This window comes from Lingula anatina, chromosome 1 (assembly GCF_051362555.1).
Source record: "Lingula anatina isolate TDL-2025a chromosome 1, LinAna3.0, whole genome shotgun sequence".
NCBI lineage: Eukaryota > Metazoa > Brachiopoda > Lingulata > Lingulida > Lingulidae > Lingula > Lingula anatina.
The window spans coordinates 2,284,372-2,308,589 of record NC_141767.1 but is presented as its reverse complement, the minus strand read 5'-3'; the positions used below and the strand labels follow the sequence as shown (position 1 = coordinate 2,308,589).

At 36.6% G+C, this 24,218-nt stretch overlaps 3 protein-coding genes across 4 annotated transcripts; 2 read left to right on the top strand and 1 right to left on the bottom strand.

The window, feature by feature from the left end:
• Positions 1–2,910: 2,910 nt before the first annotated feature.
• LOC106176480 (uncharacterized) lies at positions 2,911–16,244 on the bottom strand. Of its 2 annotated transcripts, none has more exons than XM_086999141.1 (7): positions 16,080–16,244; positions 7,288–7,361; positions 6,915–7,046; positions 6,638–6,722; positions 6,183–6,288; positions 5,601–5,721; positions 2,911–5,073 (listed from the first exon to the last, which is right to left on the bottom strand). In XM_086999141.1, the coding sequence occupies exons 2-7, from the start codon at positions 7,345–7,347 to the stop codon at positions 4,393–4,395; spliced, it is 1,185 nt and encodes a 394-aa protein (XP_086855267.1). In that variant the 5' UTR covers positions 7,348–7,361; positions 16,080–16,244; the 3' UTR covers positions 2,911–4,392. The 2 variants fall into 2 exon arrangements, with proteins under 2 accessions (XP_086855267.1, XP_013414338.2); XM_013558884.2 differs by lacking the exon at positions 16,080–16,244 and adding an exon at positions 8,026–8,148.
• On the top strand, positions 8,201–12,585 carry LOC106176479 (5-cytosine rRNA methyltransferase NSUN4). Its single transcript, XM_013558882.2, has 6 exons — positions 8,201–8,356; positions 9,011–9,680; positions 10,062–10,193; positions 10,456–10,610; positions 11,072–11,199; positions 11,618–12,585. Exons 1-6 carry the CDS (start codon positions 8,210–8,212, stop codon positions 11,892–11,894), a joined length of 1,509 nt encoding a protein of 502 aa, XP_013414336.2. The 5' UTR covers positions 8,201–8,209; the 3' UTR covers positions 11,895–12,585.
• LOC106176481 (carbohydrate-responsive element-binding protein) lies at positions 14,590–21,272 on the top strand. Its single transcript, XM_013558886.3, has 7 exons — positions 14,590–14,907; positions 17,169–17,366; positions 17,720–17,807; positions 19,132–19,231; positions 20,011–20,158; positions 20,522–20,651; positions 20,974–21,272. The coding sequence occupies exons 1-7, from the start codon at positions 14,770–14,772 to the stop codon at positions 21,087–21,089; spliced, it is 918 nt and encodes a 305-aa protein (XP_013414340.2). The 5' UTR covers positions 14,590–14,769; the 3' UTR covers positions 21,090–21,272.
• Positions 21,273–24,218: the final 2,946 nt, after the last annotated feature.

Sequence of the window (24,218 nt, the reverse complement as noted above, 5' to 3'; positions counted from 1 at the left end):
GAGAAGGATTTTCATAGAAAACTTTCGGGTAAGGGTACCTGTTACGCAGTTCCTCTCCACAAAGATGATCACTTTTGGTCTCGTTATCCAATACAACTATCAGTCGAATATCGATCGGCCAGAATAGCTTCATACTTGGTGTAAGTATTGTGTCATAGATTTCCTTTTTAGCCGAACACATGCGAACGAAGACCTCAAAGCTTGGGACATTTGTCCATGGGTTAGCAGTACCCATTACATAACTTCCCAGTGCCAGGGTAACATGAACCGGCAGTAGCTTGATCCACAGTAAAATACATATGAGGGAAATGAAGATGACACCCAAGGTTATGCGTTTGTAAATCATATCTGTTCGCACGTAACGGTATGAGCTTCTTGGCGGAATGGTGGTTGTTCATGCATTACATATTATCCTACACCGTATGCAGAAGTGTTAATTAACGACCACAAACGACCCACCAGCAGTCACAAAGGACCACAAATATTTTATCCGCTTTATTCCTTTTATTTCTGTAATCGTTCAGTCATTGCGAACTTTTATAGGCTGAACGTTTATTTATTAGTAGAATTCCTAACTATCTGATGTTAAGGCCACTAGTAGTAAAACAACCAATGCCCTGGGCTTATAAGTTTTTATAAAAAATTAAAACATACTCCCCAAAAGGCCAATTAAAAACAGAGATTAAGTGCAGTGTCCAACGGATGACGCTATAGCGCCAATTTGGGGGGGGGGGGGGGGGGGGGGGGGGGGGGGGGAGGGGAGGAATGCCGTTTTCGGAATCGGGATTTTCTCTATAACCAAGACAGCTGTCGGCCTTTTTAAATTTACTAGTCTATGCCTGTGGACGTATGTAGTCGCTCAAAATGAATTCTCGATGTTCGACCAGTTGTTGGCACGTAACGTATTATTAATTTTTTACTCTCAAACAGGGCGTCGTAAAGCCTGGGTCCCAACCCAACGTACGGGCTGTGGCTGGTCTACGGCCAAAAAATTGGGGAAAAAGTGGGATTTCGTGCGTGAGGAGCACGTCCATCGTGCAACTTTTGGAGGTCGCAGACAGTACGCAGAAATTTTTCGACATGATCAACAGCCGCTGCGTGCGGTCTACGAAATTCCAAAAAATGGAAAAAGGACGACAGGCGAACGTGTAGCGTTCACCTGTCGTACAGGACACGTGAGGAAATTCTTTTTTCCCACTGCGCCTGGGTGGCTACGGTGCGTGCGATGCACGTGTTAAGGCGCTCGATACACGTACTTATTTCTTGCTCACTACGTGCTCACTCCGCATTTCCGCGCGCCTACCGTGTGGAACTCACGGGCTTCGTGCATGTTGAGCGAGAAGTGGTCATTCCATGCGCACAGACCGTGAGTTTAAAAGAAGGGGCATGAACGAAAAAGCATAATTTCATTTTTTATACCTTCCCCAAAACATCTCAACACGTAAGATTCCCGTGCAAAGGACGAGCAACAACAGTAGGAAGTCAGCAAGACTGCCCTACGTCTACTTGCGTTGCCTGTACTCCTTGTACGCATAACGTACGTAGTGCACGATGCTTGTCCTTTGCATGCATGGGGCGCGCGGGACACGTGCGAAAGCCCGTCAGGCTAAGAGGTACTTCTGACGTGCGGAGGCTGTGCTTTCCACGCAGTTCCTTCTTGCGCATTCATTGCAATCACCAGTTACTTGATTTCTTCTCTTCGATCTAGCTACGTCCCAGCCAGAAGAGAGGAACCTAAAAAAACGTACGTCCTGAAAATCGTGCGTGGAGTTGGGGACCAGGCTTTACTAGAAAGCATCGTGAATTGCGGTCGAGCGCAAGCGTCTCTATTCCATTACTCGGGATTTACTCGCCCCATATAGCAGCTTCGAAATATCGCTATTAGCAATTTGCGATGCTTTCGAGTTATGCTTCTATAACACACAGACCACGAATCCCACGAATCGCCAGGAATCGACAAATTTCAGGATTCGTGAGTATTCGTGAGATTTTGCCAATTTTCTGGTCTAATTCGACACGCTCTACGATTCGGTTACGATACAGGTGCGATAGTGTTACGAATATTCGTGGGATTCGCCTGGATTCGTGAGATTTTGCCAATTTTCTGGTCTAATTCGACACGGTTTACGATTCAGTTACGATACAGGTGCGATAGTGTTACGAATATTCGTGGGATTCGGCTGGAATCGCACGAATACTGTCCAGAAATTCACTACGATTTTTTGGAATCGTGAGTTCGTGGCCAAAACTTTGAACAGCTCAAAATTTTTGCCACGAATTCCCGATTGATCAAGAATTGCAAGAACTGACTACGATTATACGAATCTGTTAAGAACTTCACGAACTGATTACGATTCAACCACGAATCCTGAAATTTTCAATTCCTGGCGATTCGTCGGATTCGTGGTCTGTGTGAAATAGGGGCATCAAAGTTTTTGCCACCAATTCCTGTTGGTCAAGAAGTGCAAGAACTGACTACGAATATATACGAATCTGTTAAGAACTTCACGAACTGATTACGATTCAACCACGAATCGTAAAATTTGTCAATTCATGGCCATTCGTGGGATTCGTGGTCTGTGTGAAATAGGGGCATTACGGAGCCCAGGGCCGTACCACGGGATGCAGAAAGGACGCTCTTCAGTTTAAAGGGGGTTGTATTATGCCAATGTCAATATATATGATTTTCCAACCATTTAATACTTGTGACTGTTTGTGGTCGTTAATTACACAGACCGCCACATTTACCTGGCCCACAATGGCATCTACTCGTGGGCTACAGGTGTAAGGGGCACATTGGAACTGACCGAAATGGGAGCAGTTTGGGCCAAACCAGTAGGGTCTACTCCCTCCACAAAGGATTTTGTCGATACACTATATATCAGAGGCAACCCACAAATACACTTAGAATGTTACTTTAAAATATATTTCAATTCGTGATGAAACAAATATCGAATTCAACATTTTATACCTGTCCCACAAGCATAACTTCTACTCTATTTCTCAAACATAATTCAACGAAAGGCCTTTTGTCATAAGCGCTCCTGTTACATTTAGTCTTGGATAAAACCGTATTATTTGTCCAAGATAGAGTTAAATATGAAATAAATACCCTCTGCCCCCTTTCCCAGACCTCAACCCCAGATTTTTATCTGTGGGGGTGTCTGAAGGATCGTGTCTGAAAGAAGAATCCCCACACCATCCCACAGCAGCAAACACTCAAGAAATCAGAGTTATCGATCTAACTCCAAAAGAAGAGTGCATCGATCAGCCATCGGCAACGTCGCCCGTAGAATTCAAATATCTTTAGCAAAACGGAGCTAACTGTGAGCTTATTCCATAAATGATGATAAAATCTTTGTCAATACAGCTGATGACATGTTATTTGTGGCAATTACACCCAGTGGATTCGCTAACTACTCTAGTTTTAAGAAATATATGGTTTGTATATTGTTTGTAAACAGAAAATAAATGGCCCTCACCTTCTTGGGTCACATTTATACTAGGGCACCCTGCACCATTTAAATAGCTGTGATGTTGCACATTTCTCTGTGTTTGTACCCTAAGCAATATGTGTGTGTGCGTGCGTGCGTGCCCACGTGTGTACATATACCAGCATCTTACAAGTTATAACCCCATAGTGGCTTTATATATATATATATTAATTTTCTAAAATGTGTCCAAATATCTACAGTACCTTACGGATGTACATACCAAAGTAAATTTAATATCACTTCACCAGGCAACGTTAAACACTCAAAACCAAATTAGACCCAGAGCACACCTTCACCAGGTTGGTGAGAACAACTGTAAAAAAAAAAAAAAAAAAAAAAAAAAAAAAAACTAGAAAAGTAGTATCAGGTGACATTTAAATCAGGATACAATAGCAAACACCAATGTACCAACAGCCTATCACCAATTGTTAATCCAGTCTGTAGTTTGGTCCACATAAACTAACAGGTATCATTGCCATTTGCCATGATACACACATGTACTGGTACTCTGCCCTAGAGAGGCTCCAAAGGTCCATAAAGCAGACTATTTTGTTGTTTTATCATATCATATCACAGACAGTTACCAACAATTGCACTAAATTGATCAAAATGTGTCCTGGTGAAGACTGACAAAGTCAGTAAAAATATAACAAAGAAAATACAAGTAGCTGTCTGTGATTTGAAAAACAAGAAATTTATAAATAAAAAGAATTTATGACCAGTTTAATAAATTTGCTCAAGAACTCTGTTAAGCAGGCCTTGGATTTAACATTCTATTTTTCACAATTCTTTGAGGAGCCTTTTATTTTTGTAAGTTCTTGCCAACTCATTTAATGAGGTCAAGGTTGCTTAATGTGGTCCCTAGATGTGTCCAGTAGTAAGCACCCTATACTCAATCCTAGTCCCTCCACTGGGGTGACCACTCACTGGACAGCAGCACTCTCCTGGCCACCAGCATAGCCAGAGCCACAGCCAGGATCATCATGAGGACAAGTGACCCCGTCCCCCCTGCCTCCCTCTGGACCCGTCGCCTCACAGGTATCTCTGCCGTCACTGGGTTGGTGTCCACAGCAGGTGAGGTGGTCTCTGAGTTAACTCTTCTTTGTCTTAATCCTGGGGTTTGGGGCTCTTCTGTTGTAGTTTGATTCATGCCACTGTTAACACTTTGGTTCTCTCCACTGTTTGTAACTCCTGCTTGGGTTGCTCCAGCAGTTGATGCATTAACAGCAGTTTCACTTTCATTTTGACTGTTCACCGTACCACTGGGTTGAGTTTCAGTCTGTACATTGCTGGTATCTGTGGTGGTGGTGCGTGCCCCACCTGACTGGCTACCAGCCACAGGAGATTGCACAAGATTGGGATTTCCCTGGTATGGTCCACCAAAAGGACCATACGCTGGGTTGAACATGAAATTGGGTGGCAAGTTCATTGGCAGCTGTCCTGGCATTAGAAACCCGGGGAATGGAGGAAAGTTGGGCTGTTGTTGCTGGGGTAAGTTGGGAGTTGTTTCAGCTGCAGGCACACCATCTTCAGCATTTGAGTTTCTGTCTTGGGTTTCTTTGGTCTTTTCCTTTTCTGCCTAAAAAGAACAAAAAACATATTTTAAAGGGTGTGTCACTTATGTGGTTTTTATTCTGCTTTGAATTCTCAGTTGCCAATATGCTAACAAGAAGAAGTCTTCCTTACATGAAGTGTGCAGGAACCCAAGTGTGTGTGTGTGTGTGTGTGTGTGTGTGTGTGTTATGTACCCCCATGCATGCATGCCTGCGTGACTACCTGCCAAACTATTTTACTTTCTTTTCACCTCGTGCAGTGCACTTAACTGGATGGGGCCACTTATATAGTCAGGTTCCAACAGGGACTTTACTCCCTTTCACATGTTTAATTTCAATGCCAGTGCTGAACAAGGGGGGCTCCACTTAGGTGACACTGTAATATAATAGACAGGCTAAAAATTGTTTATTTCTCAAAGCAGACTGTTCAAGTTATGTGCACTGCTTGATGTGAAGAGAGCCTAGAAGTATGTGTAGTGTGCACAAGGGTCCAGCTGTGTTTTTGCAATCATGAATGCTTTGTGAATGTCAAAACAACAAGCAGATTTCAAACCTGAAAGGAGATCTGAGATGCAAGTTCTTTGGCTTCTTTGGCTGTTTCTTCTGAAGCAGATGTTGGTGGTAATAAGACACTACTCACAGGACCACAACTCTGACATTTGAATTCCCTTGACCTAAAATTATCAAAAGAATAACTTGCTGATAGTGCTTATCATATAATTAGCATACATGGTGATCTTATATTTGTGAACTAAAGGTATGATAATACCCCATACTGATTGACTGATGATGTCATCATTGGACACAAAACTGACAAATGAAGTTGTCACTAATTTTTTTACCAGTCAGAAAAAATTTAATGTTTTTTTTAATCTGCAAAGAACAACAATGTTAGACAGCAGTGGAAGACAGTGACATTCAGGTTTTTAATTATTAAATAAAAAATTATTGACTTTTGCTTTTGGTCAATATGTTGTTTTGCAGAACTCCGCCAAAGTCAATAATTGTAAAAAATTTCATACATATCTCTTGTGTGTTTGACTATTAAGGAATTAAAATCACAATGAGAAATATTTCAACGTTCAAACAAATCAGAAAAGTACGGGTGCAATTCCCCTCCTTAGAGTACACTTACTTCCTAGCCAGCACTCTTCTCTCATCAGCAGTATAATCCAAGGAACCAATGGCGCCACCTCCATGGGTCGGCATGAAGCCTATGATGGCAAGCAAAGCTGTCCTTACTGAAATAAGGAAAATTAGTTAAAGATTTGATTATTTAATTCCTGGGCATTCTGTATGTGAGTCCCTGATTGCTACCTCTTTGGTGAAGTCTTTGTAGCATTTTTTAAACATTGGTGGTTAGCACAAAAACAAGTGAGCACAGTGGATGAGTATGTATGTGTGCCCAAAATAAGGATCCATATTAGAAATTCAGAGCAAGAACCTCTGCATTAATTAAATTTTCTTCTCTAGGGGTTCATTCTTATATAGGGTAGAGAGAAGGTACTAAATAGTTTGAAGTTTAAACATTGTTATATGTATCTAAGGGTTTATAAATTGCTCACTGATCAGAAGACTAAATACACTTACTAGACCACGAAGGCTGCCAGGACTCTGGATGGTGACCAGAAATACTCAGGCAAATCTTTTTGCCTATTTCAAATCTGCCATTGGACTAAAAAAAAAAAGAATATTATTTTCAAAACCTGCATGCAAGTTCACAGAATCTCAAATGTGGTAAGTGACAATCTGAACCAAATCTTCATAAACTTAAGAAAGAGAATGGATGAAAAGAGAGAATGAAAGATTGCATACGTAATGGCTGTTTTTGGACAGGAAGAATGCAGACAAGATGTAAACAACTTACTGTCAATAAAATAATGCTTGGTGGTTTCATGGGGTAATCTGGAGGCAGAACAATTCTTCCATGGTAAATCCCTCCCTCAAACTCTGTGTCTGCAGGACCACGTATTGTGAAATGCCACTCAAACAGGTTGTCCTAAAATCAAAATATATTGCACAATTCTGTTTATTTCAATATAAACATTGATAAGTAAAAAAGGGTAAGTTTTTTCTTTTTTTTTTTTTTTTTTGTTTGTTACTGTTGTCTGCAGTGCAGTAGTAAAAATTAACACAATTTTGAAATGTTTCAATAGTCCAACTATGAATACAGCTTGGGTGAAATACTTAATCTCTAATTTAAAGATAATAAAAATGTGTTAAAATAGAATATACTATACCTCCAGTGGCTGGGCATAATACTGCTCTGTTGGTTCACTCAGTTCATGTGCTTCTTTCATCAAACGTTTTACAGCTATTAAAAGGAAAACAAAACACAAAGACTATTTCAAATCTTGTCTTACTCATATCAGAATGCCACTACCCTTGTGATACAAACTAAGACTGCATACAACACATTCACTATACCACTGGTGTACACAGGCAATAGTAGATAAAATTTAAATGATTTTTAAAATGTTTTTATTTACCAATCATTATATCTTTAAAAAAAGCATCAGAATTCTGCCTGATCCATTAATATTTCTAACATAAAAAGTCAGGAAGACAAGGTATTAGTGTGTCACGTCCATATGTAGGCCTAAATGCAAGTTGCCAGGAAACTTTTAAAAATTTCTGGCCAAGTAATTTTTGTGTTTAAAAAACAATCAGGTTGTCAAAGAGAATTTAAAATGCAAGTTGACATATACGGCCTGTCACATCACTTGAAATGTGATCAATAAAAAATGACCGCTATCAACACTTCCTTAGAGGTTAAGAACGAAAGAGGATGTTGTACATGTAATTATTAATAATACTACACGATACTACGATTCATGTACATGTACCGTTTGTACGGGCGCATTTCTAAGTGACTGAACCCGGGAAAATCTAAATTTGTGCCGTTCTAACGATGGTTATTTAAAAAATTGCAAATAATCCTAATGTACAACTCAGTAACTCAATCAGATATGACTTACATGGACTCCGGAGACTGTACTGTGACTGCATGTTGATATTTAAAGCCGCCTCAAGCAAAGTTACTTTACATTTCTGTCAATAATACTGGCCACTTCCGGTTTTGGAGGTCGCTTTGACGTGTCCTAAAATTAAGTATTTTTGATTTTGATTGGTCAAACTAGGAATCAGAGCCAATGAGATTGCATGTTACTTCCACGGCACTACTTCCGTTTTAATTGGAACACGTGCAGACAAATCAAAATGCTTGCAGTTCAAAACACATCAAGGCAATTTCTTAGTACACCGCTTGTTTGTCATTTATCAAGGAGATGGAAATTTAAGAAGAAGCATGTGAGTGATAGAGGTGGCGTGAAGCTAATGCGTGATGAATGTTATTGGGACAGCAAATTGTATAACTGAGTGAATGATAATAAACCTTGTTCTCTAACTCAGTCTTGTTCTTACTGCACGTACTGTAGAGCAACAAGTTTGTAAGGACAAAAGCAGGCATCTGAGCTTAGTCAGCTTATCTTTATCACTTTGCTTTCATTATTACAGTGATTATTGTAGAGTTTTATACTCATGCAGACAATCTTAACTCTAGGAGAAACTGTCGGGAAACTAGCTATCCTACCTCAAAATTTCAATTTTACCATCTCAATTCCATCCCAAAAATGCAGTCTGGGGTTTCTGTATCTACCTCTTTGAACTTCTTTTTACATTTTCTGCATTTAACAATTGTGCTGATGTTGCAATAGATATTTCAACATGTCATATCAAATATAACCAGTAGGTTTTTGTTGTAAATCATCCCAAAACTAATCAAGTTGACAAAAGTTGTCTTTTCCATAAGACCTATTCACTGTTCAGTTGATAGAGGATCACTATCTGTATGTCATATAATTGTTATTTATACTTTTTTGCAGCTTAACTTCATCATTTTGTGTACATGTCTATCTAGCTTAGTTGGCTAAGTTTAACAGCTTTTTATTTGTATCTTTTTAGTTTCAAACAAGCAAAAAGTTAGGACCAGAAGTCCGAGCACTGCAGTTCTTTGACAGATATTACTCTCCAATATTTGGGAAACAATGGCCCTCCATCCGGATTGCCTTATTGTCCAGACCCAAATATTGTGCTCTGGTGAACAACTTAAGCAGATCAAGAGATGACATCATTGCTGACTTGTCATCTTTAGGGGCTTATGATATTAACAGGCCAAAGAAGAAAGCTTCCAAAAAGAATAAGAAAGTGAAAAAAGATGGTTATGAAAAAGATAATGAGATTGAGTCACATGGAGAGGCTGCATTAAGTGAACAAACCTCTGAGATAAGCGAGAGAAGTAATGACATGGATTCCTCTTTATCTGAAGATGACACTCTCAGTGACACTGAAGAGAGAGATGATGTAGACACTCACTCTGACTCTGAAGATGAAGACATTTATAGTGGCCGCGTTGGGCAGGTTATTAATATGCATGATTTTATTCCCCCAGCTAAAGTGTACACCCAGGACGAGCTGACTTTGCAAACACAACAGGAACAGAGTTTACCAGTGGAAGATGGTGATGAAGTAATACAGATTATACCAAGAAGTGATTTGAAAATCCCTCCTGAGCTTAGAGTCCACGTATTTCCCAAGAGAAATGTCTCAACATTTAAAAAGCCTGTAGGTGCAGGTAAAACTATTCACTTTGAGATCATCATACCTAACATAAATTAAAAGTATTTTTAACTGTAACCCAAAGTGGCAATTAAAAATTGGCCTATTCAGTGAACTATTGTTTTTTTAATGCAGATCAATTCAAAAATTTACCTACAAGGTTTTTGACATGTGTTAGTTTTTATATGAAAGAAATTAAGATTACAACTCAAAAACAAAGCAGAAATCAATTCACGTAACAGCATCAAGTTTATATTTCTTGAGCCTCATTGAATTGATAATTTAACTTGAATATCAGACTGGTTGGGTTTGATGTTATGTTATGTTATGTGTAAGGCAATGTATTATATCTGATCTAGGAAGACTAATCATAAAATTTTTACACCTTAATTTGTAGGGTACTACTTAATGGATGCGGCCTCTCTGTTGCCTGTATTTGCACTTTCTCTGACCTCTAACTGCCGTGTGTTAGATTTATGTTCAGGACCAGGAGGAAAGGCATTGGCCATGATGCAAACTATGAATATTGGTGAGTAAACATATATCTAACCAATTATAAAAACTTCCTTTTTCTTTTTTTTTTTTTTTTTTGATGATTGAATAAATGGCATTATAAAATTTGTTACAAACCATGGGATGTAGTATGAGTTGCAGCAGTGTTTGTGATGAATTAGTGATTTCTCCTCTGGAATTTATGTAGTGAAAATTTTTTGTCTGTTTTTTTTCTTTCTTTGATTGAAGTTATCTGCTGTTAAACATTATAATTATCATGTTATAATTGTTTCTGACAGAGCAGCTGACCTGTGTGGACATCTCTCTGCGCAGACTGAGGAGGGTGAGGTCAGTAATGGACAGATATTTGGGAGGTGTGGGTGATATTATTGACTATCACCACATGAATGGTATCAGATGGGTCGCAGCTAACCCTGATGTTATATATGATAGGGTAGGTCAGAAGTTTTACAACTTAAAAGGGGATGGATTTGAATATCTTTGTGTGAAGTGTGGTTGCAGCTTTTGTGTAAAAGTTTTTAATTAACGGATGAAGCATACCGTAATCTTTTTTTTCTATAGTGCATCCCCAGTACTAGTACATTACAGATAATTAGCTGTGATAAACAAGATGTCATATCCACAGATTTTGAATCAGATATGATTGCTGTAATTTTCCACAAAGTAGACATGGTAAGTTTTTTCAGTCTTTTTTGCAACCAGAGTTTCAGAGATAAATGGGCAGTCACCATACCCATCTTCCATATTTTAACTAACCTAAACAGCAGCTGATAACAGAGACACCCAGTAAGTCTCCAGAAACTCTCTGAAATTCAGGGTGTCTATTTTGTTATGTTTTTTCATAATTTTATAGCTCGTATCTTAAACACATTCTATCGTTACTTTGTTCAACAGGTATTGGTAGATGTGCCTTGTACGACTGATAGACATGTTTTAAGCCCAGATGAGGAGGACTCCATATTCAAACCTGCTCGTACCAAAGAGCGACTGCAACTGCCAAAGCTGCAACAGGAATTACTTAAGTAAGACTGTGATCACAAATTTTCAAATGCCAACTGCTAAACAATTTATTACATACAGATGTACACAAACAGTAGTTAGGAATTGCAACATTTCTTGTCGATTTCCTGTCGAGTACATAAGTTTGACATTTGATTTATAACTAAAATAATCACGCAATACATAAGAACAAAATTGACAAGTAACCTTTTCCAAATTTACGCTTTGAAAAAAATATCTCGAAATGATATTTATGAAGTTTTGAAAATCACTTTGGTACATACTGGTATCAGAAAATGTATTTTTGTGAGTAAATAGCTATTGAAATAAGTTCATTGCTTTAAAATTAGTTGCAGATTTCATTGATTTGTTACCTTGTCATTGTCTAACTCTCTTATTTATATAAAAAAAGTGTTTAATTGAGGTATTTTATTCTTTCAGATCTGGGATGCAGTGCTGTAAACCAGGGGGTGCTGTAGTCTACTCTACCTGCACCCTCTCCCCGGGACAAAATGACCAAGTTGTCTACGCCGCCATTATGGACCTTCACCATAACTCAGAAATGCAGTTTGTCATCGAGGATTTGAGTTGTTTAGCTGATGCATTTCGGAATGTTTATTATTTTGACAATCATTGTAAATATGGACAGCTGGTGCTGCCACATCTTGCTGCAAACTTTGGACCTATGTATATAGCAAAAATTAGAAGATTAAATTAAGTGCTAGAATTCAGAGCATTTTACTTTTCAAAAGATAGGTATGCCTTATTCAGTGCATATTAATTACCCCTTTAAACAAGGCAAATAGAAACAAACAAAAATAATTTTAAATGGTTTTCTGTTAGACAACTGAAAATTGTGTCAAAAAGCATTGAATAAAATTACTGGGTGCACAGTATGTTAAAAACCAGATTTGATTTTTCAATAGAAAATTATTCCCCATTTAAGACTGCAGATAAGTAGTTGTTATTTTATCCAAGAGACTGGTTTTTATTTAATCAAAAATGACACATTTTAACTCGCAATCAAGTCATTCAATTTTAATCAATCTTATCCAAACACTCTTGGATTTTCTGAGGTGATTTCACCGTTGGTTGTTCCACTAAGTATTCTGGCATTGCGACAGTTGTGCCAGTAAGACTTCTCAAGTACCCCCGAGTCCCAAACGATAACTGGGAACCCACCCACATTATCAAGATTTCTCTGTCCTAACCAGTCACTGAGGTGAATTAATACAACCACATTTATGCGTGTTAAGCTACTTCTCCTAAGTTTAAATTGAAGTCGTTATGCTCTCCGGGGTGTAACTCCAGCCGGTCTTATCTATGAAGAGAATCTTAGGAAATTCTAACAAAACTGTACAGTCTTATCTGTTAAATAAATCTTGAATAAATCCAAAGTGGTATAAGAAGACCGTCTTATCTTTAATATAAATCTAAGGTAGTTTTAACAAGACAGCCACGACAGTGACTACCACGCAACGCAGGTATTTTGACAGATGCCCTTGCTCGACTTTTATAACGCGCTTCTGTGCGTTTGTCTCGAAGATAAGGTGGTCCACGTCCTCGAAACGCGTGCATCAGTGACGGGCATTAACTCACGTTGTGGAACGTGCACAGTGCCCGCCTTCTTTCATTCGCTTCAGTATCTAAGTTTGCGCTCTGTCATGTCGCATCAGTAGCTTACTTAGAGCATGGCGGATAGTGGACGTGCTCTGGGCGGCACAAGAAAGGGGGGGAGGGGGTATGTCCACGTTTTCTGAAAATAAGATAATTAGATATTTAGTCAATTCTCATCCGTATGTTATTTTACACTCCTGTGCCTCATATTATAGACTACGCAAACGTCCGCTTTCGTGCCATTGTTCGGCTGTTAGGTCATTTATACATTCCTATGCCGCCGCGTACCATGCATAGTGAAAGCAATGACCAGTGGTCGCTCCAAACAAGTACCAGTACATCATTTCTGAGGAACAAATTATGAGATGAGAAATTTTTAACTAACGAAAGACCTGTGTTTTAAGGGAAGTTCAATTTACAGAAATATTTCAATTCTCGTTTCTTTTGGATTATTTTTCAATAAAACATTTACTTCAAATGACCACATCCTTTAAATTTAAATCGAAATTTTAAGTAGTGTTCTGATACAAGGTTCCCACATCTAAAGTTTTAAATAGTGTTTGATGTGAACTCTTGATTTTTTAATATTGCTGTTCTTTTCTAATACTGTCATTGTATATTGCTTATATTTGTTTCACTGCCTATATGTATATATGTATATACGTAAGTGCTTCTGAGGAGAATCGGAAGCGTCAATGACAGATGCAAGCGGGGGAAAGTCAAAAGAAAGATGAGGATTAGTCGATGTATGAACTTGTATCCAAACCATCTTAGCAAATAAATAAATAAATAAAATAAATAAATAAATAAATATAAATAAAATAGATAAAATAAATTAATTAATTAATAATCTACCCCCAGAACTTATCAAGATAAATGGGGTTGGGGTAGTATAGAGATGACTTGCGTGAGATGCAGTAGACACAAGATCTGATATTCAAATGTAATTAATTATTATCAAGTAGCATTCGGTCACCTGATGCTGCTAATTCTTTACTCACATCGTGCACGATGATCGCCATCTCGCAACATGGCTGAATTAAAATAATGGAGGTTCTGTTTTTGGTCGGTGCTTATGTAGTGATGATATTTAGACCTAACACTTATCATTAAGAGGACAATATTATATAACAACAACAATACAATTTTTTGCTACACGAACAAATATTCTGGGAGGCCATTGAAACCTTTCAGGGAACATTTTCAGGACTATTAAATAGCGTAAAATGCACATAACAACAGCAGGTAAGAACAGTATGTGGTAATAAGATACCGAAAACGATGCTATCTGAGGCCTACTCGTGGCTTCATTCATGAATTCTATTTAAATAGCAGAGAAAGGCTGCATCCTAACACCCGAGGTTAAGTTTTTGCTTAATATATGTGCCACCTCTTTATTTTAATAAGTGTTAATTTGATTTTTATTTGACAAGCCTTTAAAAAACTCTCGATAGTTTTTTTTTATATTCTTTATTTATTATCATAACGGCGCTTGTCCCTCTCAGCTTTTCATTTACCCGATTTAGATCAAACATAATTTATTTCACCATTTATTTTGACGCTTGTGATATTAGCACATTTGCTGAAAAAAAATCCCCCTTGGAAATCAATGCCCCCAAGATTTCCAAACTTTTAAAATTTGAAATACTGTAGAAACAAACGACCAAACAAGAAGTGCAGGCCCCTAAAACAACCAATCACCCACACAGGTCTCATTACATTTCATCAATGCTATCGTTCTGCCCCCTATTGGTTTATACAGGGTTAGCATTGCGAAACATGTGACCTTCGTTGCAATAGTAAATTTAGAAAATTGACGAGTTTTTGTCGGTCATACTGATTTCCTTTCCACAAAAGACACTCATGTTGCGACGATTAACTTTGTTGTTAAAAACTTTGTGTTGATTAGTCCACCAATTAGAGACACGGAATGCTGCCCCGGTGATCGCCGCGCCACCAGCGGTGAGCGCCAGTTAATGCCTGGCATTCGTAGCGACAACACGCTCGCGGAGAGGATGAAGGCCGACAGAGATTGTCCCGAAATGTTACTGGCGAGATTTTTAGATGATACAGATCTGTTTAACCTGACCATCGAAGACCCATACCAAGAACAAGTAAGTGAAATACTTTGGTAATAGTCCTAAACCATTACTTCGTATTTCTGCTATATAGTTGTATAATTCAGCACGTTCTCGTGCGATCAGATAAAGATCCTTCTTCAGTACGTCTTTGATATCTTAAGATTTGTTCAGATTATTTCTTTGATGATTTTGAGTAACCGAGCATCGGATTTTACCGTGACGTTAACTTTTGAACCACGTACTGTTTACAAATTTGTACATCTAAGTCAGGCAGCACGTTGCTTAGTTTACTATTATCGTCCTCGGCGCTGACTTGATCGATAGAATCTGAATATGGGTAGTGTTCGTCTTTATATACCTTTGCAGTTTTCTATCACGTGTTTTGCCTTATATCCAATGATATTGCCGTAAATGAGAAGGTGCGTTGTTCACGTGAATAATCTGGTCCAATCCAGTTCCGATGGCAGGAGGTGTGTCTCTGTAAAAACCCATTCATTACTGACGTATGTGTGACGTCAGAGGCATGACCTTTCTGGGTCAATGCCCAGGGTGACTATCGTATTACTGGACATGACGTATTAACTGTCATGACAGAAACAGGAGAGGAATATATAATTTATCATAATGTATAGTTATTTTTTACCTTTTTTTATGGCCCATACATGATTTTGCTTTACATTAAAAAAGAAAACTTATGGAATGACTTTGCCCGGGTAAGAAGACTTCAGAATAAATTAAAATATTTTGCACTGAAAAACTTTGTTACCAAATTAAGTCACAAGTGATGCAGCACAGTTGAAGGCCAAACCAGGAAGTTTTTTGTAACGACATCAAACTTTGTACCATATTTTTTTTGAATCGGCACTCATGTACAGATTATTTTTCAGACAGGCATTGGCGGCAGAAAGTGCTGGTATCGATTATACATTTATTACATACAGAAATAATAGTTTATTTATAGTTTGTGCAGAAATCAAAACGCCCCAAAATACTATTGCTAGATTGAGACTTTACTTAACCCAAGGTTTGGTCACCTTTTCTTTTTTCTGACAAGGTATGATAATGAGCATAACACCCTTGGACTACAAATAACAGTAGCCCTGTTGACTGGAGGAAAATTCATGGTCAGTGGACAAGTGGTTCTCTTTGATTCTGATACCGGATCTGTTGTGCATAAAGCCATAAACCTTATCATGTGCACTCACCTTATTAACACCTAAGTGGACATGCTTGCATGGCCTCATGGATCACTCTCTCAGTGGGTCATTACCCCTCATGGCTCATAGTGCAGAAAACAAGTCATATATTCTTCTATGAGAAGAGATATTTTCTTTGTTGATCCATCCTCTATTTTGACCATCTTCCGACAGAAAACATTAGATAACCGTCAAAATAAACCTGACAATCTGACCGTCTTCCGGAAGACCCAGAAGATGGCCTGACCTGCCCCTGAGTACTGTGGTGAGGGTTCCATTGTGGGGGAAGGGGGGGAGTGATCAAAGTTCACTGGAAATAACTTATCGATGCACAAATCACAGGATATAAATCTTTATTCTGTTTCATTTAAAATGCAGGAAATATAAGTTGGATATCTCAAATCACCAAGAATGACTTTTTGACACGAATGACAAAGAGTAAAAACTTGCATTCACAAGTGACGTACATGAATGGGATTTTTCACAGATCAAATAATATGAACATTTCATGCATCTCAGATAATTAAAAGTGACTTTCAGGGGTGACAAAAAGACCCAATGACACCCTCTATGAAGACATTGCTATTTTAACATCTGTTGATTCTTCAGAGCAATAAGCAAATCTATTACATGACTTAATAGGTTTTGAACAAAACATTTTATTGTTCGAAAGCAAAGAAAAAAATCTGATATTTTATTATCTTATGCTAGTAGCTGTCTACAACACAGCTAAACCAGGCACATTTCATGCAGTAGATATAACAGTTCAAACATTATTAAGTATGTTGAGAAAGGAGTAATCCAATTTTTCCCTATTAACCACAAAACTACTGATTACTTTTACATCATCTTCAGTCTTTGTTAGAAAATATTGTGAATTACACTTTTATTTTGCTTTGTTTGTTGAGATGTGACAAAACATACTAAACTTGAAAGTAGAGGGCTGTTAAATACATTTATATATTTTTTTCCTTATCATGGGTCTCAGTTTTTTTTGCATGGTACACATGTAATGTTGAAGCATTAAGTGCATTAATGGCCTCAAACTCCAGCAAATTTAAAATTTCTGTCAGCATAATATATATTTTTATCATGCAGAATTCCCTCCTGAAAACCTTGAGCATCGAATCTCCACAGAGCTTGGAACAACCGTCATCCATTGTGTCATTGCCCAGCAGTCCAGAGGCATCCCCAGGATCTGAAAGCAGCAGAAAGAGGAAACAAAAGAACCCCGTGGCAAGACACAAGAGAGAATCTCATATAAAGGCAGAATTGCGTAGGAGATCAAAAATTCAGGTGCTTTTTTAAAAAAGGAGAGAAATAACTAGGAAAATTACGAACAAATATAACCCATTGGTCTAGTATATATTACACCATATTGTTTTTTTATAAACCTGTTTATTATTTTGAATGGTTTTCTAGAGAGACAACTGTTTATTTGTCTTACGTAACTATTTGATTAATCACAGTGTAATGATTTGGTATTAAAAATCTGTATTATGATTTGTGAGCCAAAAGCAATATTCCCCTTTCTCCTTGAAGCCAGCTATGAAGTTTTGTAGCAGAACACAGAAAATCCATATGCATAGCCTAAGACATTATGGTGATTATTACTTTTTTTGAAAAAGAAAATAAATATTTAATTTTAGCATGGCTTTGGAGACCTGAAGTCACTCGTTCCAGCCATTGATGATAGCCCAGGAAGCAGAGAGAGTAAATCTGCCATGTTGTTCAAAGGTAGGTGGGAACTCATTTGTCCTTCATTGGCCAAACACAAGTCTTCCCATCATTTCCAAAAGAAAATGTTACAGTTAGGGACAGTGTTATATACAAGTATAAGCATTGTGTTATCAAACAGGAAAAGAACACAAAACAAAGATATGTGATCTTGCATTTGCCTTTCATGATCTGTGAAAATAGTCTTTGTTGTGCAATCTCAAAATACCAGATGAATCTTTGAATAATTTTGCAATAGTGACATTAAAGATTACTTTAGCAGAGAAAACTTCTGAAATAAGTTATTTAATATTGATGTTTATAATTTTTAACAAAAGATAAAAGCTCCATGATGGTTCTTTAAGAAATGTTAACTGTTGTTTGATGTGAACTCTACTTCTGTGACAGTCTTATTTTTAAAATGTGGATATAATATAGTCTACAGACACTCAAAATGATAATAATAATAATAATTTTAATAATAAATACATAAATAATATTGCTGTTTTTGCAGATATTAGGAGATTTTCTGTCAAGGGGGACAGTTTTACTCTTTGAACTCTTCTGTTAAACTGAAGAGACCTCCATGTTGATAAAGATTATTGTTGACCCCAGATGCCCAACACTCACCTTGGCTTGTTCTCATAAAACTTTTCGTTCAAAACAACAACAACAACAGCATACACACACATGCACACACAGGAAGATTTCACATGGAAAAATAAAGTTGTCTGCCAACAAGTGACCGTTTTATGAGTTTCATAAAATTTAATTTTTTTTCAAGTATCTAAAACATTTTTGGGGACAAAAATTTTTCAGTTCATTGTAAACTCTAATCAGTTCTGCTAAAAAGTAACTATACCTTACTAAAATGCTAAATTTATATAAGATTATAAATTATATTGTATTTTAGCCACTATCTGTCTTCAGAAAACTATCCGACAGATGAGCAAAAAGGCAAACGCTCATTTAACAAGGTTTATGTAAGACCTGTTTGTAAATTTAAAGAGAAATGTTTGGGATTTCTTGACAGTTTATTTTCCTGCTTTGATACAATGTGAGTACTTGTGTCATCTACCAGATAAGATAAGACATGGCAGATGTTTATATATACATTCCCCCTCCCTTATTCTGTGTTGCTAGATCAGAACCATGACATGCACTTTTGGAAGGATGAAAACATTTATTCATCCGGTTATGGATTGTCATCATCAGTGAAATGAAAAAAAAAAAAAGATAATTTTTTTCTTTGGATAAAAAAGCATGATGGGAAAAGACCTGGCAGCACACTGGTCCCCCATGTCCCGTTTATTAAAACGACACCCTCTGCTTTTAAACACACCAGCTGCCGATTACTGCCGACAGCTCCAGGCTGAGCGTATTCAAATGCAGAATGAGGGTGACGCTCTGCGTGCCGAAATAGAGATGCTGACCCAACAGACTAGGTGAGGGTCATTTTCGAAAAAAATAACGCACAAAACAACATATCACCACCAAGTGTATTGGGTTAGGTAAGTATGTGGATGGGGTAAGCTTACTTCACGCTGTTGTGAACATGGTTTACAGATTAGTTTTCCACCAATCATTGACATAATGTGATTGAATGAAAGACTGTTGGTATATGCATGCATGCTTGTCTTGAAAATCTCATTACTATGGATTTTTTTTGCAGATGATACACAGCAGATGCACACTTTAATACAATAATTCAAAACTGTTTTGTGGTTAGAATTGCAGGTCCCTCTTCAATTAAAAATTAATATTTTTTTGAACTATTTCTGTCAAAATAAATAAAAACTTTTCTGAATTTCAGGCATGTTTTTCATTTTGGATTCTAAATAATAAGATTTTGATTAAAACTTTTCTTGTCTTCAGGTCAAATCAAAAATTGATTGAATTGAATAATTCAAATGGGCAGTTTCTTTAATTTCAGACTTGGGTGGGCAGGGATATTCTTTTTTTGTCAATTTGAAAATTACAATTTAAATTTCTTTTTGGTTCTTATAAAATAACACAATCAATTCACATTCTTTTTTGTTGAATAGAAATTATATCCAGTTCCTCTTCCTTTTTTTTTTTTTTTTCACTTACGCCACAGTTTTTAATGTCACCAGTGATTAAAGTGCGCTTTATCTGTGTGTGATTTCGTCTACACTCCGAAAAGTTTGGTTAATTCTTATTTCATTTTAAGTTTTCTAATGCATTTTTTCTTGAATTTTTACAGCCAGTTGCAAGCCTTGCTTCCTGAGTCGGGTACTGATGTTGGTGAAGAGTGTGCCAAGAGCTCTGCTGTAACATCCAAGTCAAATTTGGGGGCTATGTACGAGGAACATGTAAGAAGAGAAACTTACAGGAGTTGGAAATATTGGGTCGTATCCTTTTTAAAGTAAAAAGATTAAGATAATGAAGACAATTTGTTTATGTCAAAATTGGACATATATTTACAATGGCAAGAATACTTGATTATGTGGATACTTGTGTATTTATTTCTAAGAACTGAACAGGTATCATTTCAGCTACAATTTTTAAAATGTCTTAAAAGTAGAGCAATCCTGCAGTGAACTTGCAGTGTTTCGTTAACTCACACCTCAAAGTCTTAAATTGAAGTCACATTCAAGATGAAATGAGAGGTAACTAGTTTCAGTTCAATTTATTAAAATCTTAAAGCCTTACAGCTTATCAGAAATTTAGAGTAATATGTTTATATTTAGTGTTTACCTTGACTTTGGCATTAGTATGGAATGTTAATGCGTCCATTGTTTGACTCCTTCAACCAAACCGTGTCCACCAAGACCTGGAATGAGTTCCGCTCTTCTGTAATGGTCTGGTTGCAGAACCACTGCTCACTGGGGGGCATGAGGGCAGGTGAGATTGATGTTTGTACATTCATGCACACACACACACACACACACACACACACGTGTTGAAGTGCAAGGAGTGGAGTCTTAAGTGTATAGTGGCATTGCAATATCCAGAATCTAAATGAAGAAAATTTAGAGCATGAAAGACAAGAGTTCCTGACAAACTGTATACACACATTTTTTTTTTCTTTTGTTGTTGATATTGTTCACTGTTTTTGTGCTTTGTTTGGAAATTTCCCTGCAATAAACATAAGCCAAAATTTTATCATTAAAACATACTTCACTGTAACTTCAGTAAGGTATGAATACCTCGTTCCTTTTTCTAGTTGCACTTCATACACTTCGTCAGCTGAGCACAAGTACGGCAGTGTTGACGAAGCCAGAAGATTTTCCTGCAGAATGTGTCCGTGGGGCCCTTGAGGAATATGCCATGAGTTCATGACCTGTCTTGAAGTGCTGTGCCACCTATGGCGCAAATCTGAGTGGACACTCAGATGTGTATATATTGTAGTGTACATAAACAGCTGCCCTTTTGTAAAGATGTAAAATAATATATTGATTTTCATATGTATTGCTTTATCAATGGATTGTATTTTTATGACTTGAATAAAGTATTTTTGCATTGCAGCATCTTAATTTGATTTTGAATGGTGTAAGTACAATTGTTGTAAAATATGAATTTCAAATGAGGTATTTTGGGATGAGAGGCCAGATAATACTATTTATAATTCCGGCTGCAGTACAGTTTTTGAAGTGGGTCATAGGTCTAAATGTTTTTTTTTATTTATGCATATTTATTTTTAAGTAAATCAAAAATATATTAAAAGAGTATTATGTTTGACAAAAGGCAGTATTTCTCATTTCTGTTTAAGGAAAAAATCTTACAGTTTTAGAAGTTTCAGGTAATGGCCAAATTATTTTGTGGTAAAGACATGTTTTCACTAAATTATTACTGACCATTAAATAAGGAGTTCCAATTTTACAAGGATGTCATAAGCTTGTTAAATCTCAAGTGACCAATTTTTTGTATTTGTAACAAGATTAATACTTACAATATTTGAACCTTAAGGGATCTATATGAATATCAAAATAATTCACAGATTTTGAACATCAGATGTGAAATATCATATGTGTCTTGAATAAAAGTAAAGGTCACTATTTAATGGAAAAAATCCAAAGATATTTAGATGGAGTACAGATTTGTACATTTATAGTACCTTTTTTTTAAACCTTTTTAACCTTTTTTTTTTTGCATCTTTGTTTAAGTGTATGGAATATACTTAATGGAATACACATGTACATTTTGATTGTATTTATGTTTCCTTTGCAAAAAGTAATAAATATAAACTATAAAAATTTGTTTTTAGGAGGGAGTTTGATTTACTGTATGACATATTTCACTGAAATTTTGGTTTACATCATGTATGGTATTGTGTTATTATAAGTAGAAGTTGAAAATTTCTCAAACAAGACGGCATAAATTTCACACATACAAAGCTGAAAATAATCACGTACTGTTGCACAAAAAAAAAAAAAAAAAAAAAAAAAAAAAAAAAATCCACAATGTTTAAGAGCGTAATCACCATTTATTTGTTAATATGTACTATTGTAAATGTGGGCAATTGGAAAATATAACTGGTACCAGATGGGTTCAGGCCTGTGGGAGAACAAAGTTGCTCCTAAAAATGTACTTGTAGGAAAAATGAAATATTCACTAAAACTGCATAAATAAGATGCATATGAAGTGATTACTTGTGTTACCTGGGTTTATCCATGACAGGAAAATTTTATATTTCCACAACAAATTTTGAACAAGTCTTGACATTATAGATCATGGAGGCTTGGACTTTTATAAACTGTATCCTACATATGTACTGTATGCCTGAAATTTTTACTTTTTTTGTCAAGCCTTGCTGCACTCCATCTGCATGATTTGTGAAAATGAAATTTGACCCCCCCCCCCATACATACTGTAAATGTTGCTATGATTCCCACAGAATTCCTTTCCCTGGCAAAATTTCAAAAAGTAACGAATGGTGAGTGCATTGCTCATCAATACTTAGTTAAAATATTTACCTCAGCTCATATGATTATTTTATAATTATTCAAAATAACAAAGTTTCCAAACTTTTTGGCCAAGCATATTTTTTGCTCACTTTTTGTGGTACATTAAATCTGCTATCTTAACTTGCCTGTATTTTGGTGCTACATGTTTGAATCACTCCCAATAAGTTTGAGGATTATAAATCACCTGGTCATACATTTATTATGTTTACTCTGATAAGTGCACAGTGAGGACATGCACAGGCAATGGCAATATGCATAAAAACAAACAATAAAACAAATAAAATGAACAAATAATTCTAAACAAACAATAAAATAAATGAAAATAAACATAATTCCAAAAGGAAAATCCTCATAGTTTCATCAGTGCCAATTTATTTAACTAATTTTCAAATGGGTGTGCTCTACAAAAATCCTTTTTTTCACTGGCATATCCTGATATTAGTCCAAAATCATCACACTTACTAAGGTAGGATAAAGCACTACAACATGAGAAACAACAGTGGCATTAAATCTGTCTCAAATGTATTTCAACCAAACTCCCATTAAATACAAGTTAAATTTTAACATGTCACCGAAGAATGTGCTCCATCTCCAATTTCTCCCAAATATTTCATATCTAGAAGGAAATACTTGTTTTCTTGGAAGGACAAATGTTTTTGTCAGCTTTCATTGACCACATGCATCCCTGTAACAAAAATGAGAAACCAGGACCCATATTTGAGTAAATAATTAATCAGCATCTGGTTACAAAAAGCAAATGTATTTTGCCAGATACTGCATGTATGTACTGTTCTAATTAAAATATCTAATCATTACATATGAAATATTTATTTGCAGATAATGTTTATTCAATTAAAATTACACAAAAACTAACTGGTACCTAAAGAAGGAAACTTCCAGCTGTAGTTTTCCTTGTGATGATGTTTTCTCTCAAAAGACCTCTGTGTTTAGATCTTTATTAGTTGTGATGCAGGCAATCAGTTTTTAAAAATGAAATTCCTTTTTAAACCTTTTTATGAGGAGCTTTTACAGAAAGACTACGAGGAATTTTACACAACTTGATCAACCTGTACAGATCAGGGTCCATTTTGAGGTCTTCAAGACAGAAAATTTAGGTATCTCATCTGACTTGGGATAAATCATCAGTTGTTTACTTTATTTTACATGAGGATAGTGGGCCAATTCCCCTAAAAAGAAAAACAAGCCAAAAGGTAAAACGGATTTCCATGGCGATTTTGATGGCAACGGCAACAAAAGACAGAGGTGACGGCTATATGTACAGACACATCTGAGTCTGTACAAAAAAGGCTTGCATTTTAGACTGACTTTTTCAGTACAGACATATTCCCATCAGTGATAAACACCATCACCAAGTTGAAAAACTTTCTCACAAAAATGTCAAAACAATGGACTTTTGTCAGTATCATGTCAGGGGTGCATAACACCAAGTAACTTTTCATGTCGCATGAGTTCTGATATTAAAAAAATCTTACAAAATATCTCA

Bases quoted from the DNA above. Each gene is read 5' to 3' on its own strand.
- LOC106176481 (XM_013558886.3), top strand. From the start codon at position 14,770: ATGCCTGGCATTCGTAGCGACAACACGCTCGCGGAGAGGATGAAGGCC. The intron at 14,908-17,168 runs GTAAGTGAAATA...TTTATCATGCAG, and splicing joins AAGACCCATACCAAGAACAA to AATTCCCTCCTGAAAACCTT. The intron at 17,808-19,131 runs GTAGGTGGGAAC...TAAACACACCAG, and splicing joins ATCTGCCATGTTGTTCAAAG to CTGCCGATTACTGCCGACAG.
- LOC106176479 (XM_013558882.2), top strand. From the start codon at position 8,210: ATGTTACTTCCACGGCACTACTTCCGTTTTAATTGGAACACGTGCAGA. The intron at 8,357-9,010 runs GTGAGTGATAGA...GTATCTTTTTAG, and splicing joins GGAAATTTAAGAAGAAGCAT to TTTCAAACAAGCAAAAAGTT. The intron at 10,611-11,071 runs GTAGGTCAGAAG...TTTGTTCAACAG, and splicing joins CTGATGTTATATATGATAGG to GTATTGGTAGATGTGCCTTG.
- LOC106176480 (XM_013558884.2), bottom strand. From the start codon at position 8,056: ATGCAGTCACAGTACAGTCTCCGGAGTCCAT. The intron at 5,722-6,182 runs GTAAGTGTACTC...TGATAATTTTAG, and splicing joins AGAAGAGTGCTGGCTAGGAA to GTCAAGGGAATTCAAATGTC. The intron at 5,074-5,600 runs GTTTGAAATCTG...TGTTCTTTTTAG, and splicing joins CATCTCAGATCTCCTTTCAG to GCAGAAAAGGAAAAGACCAA.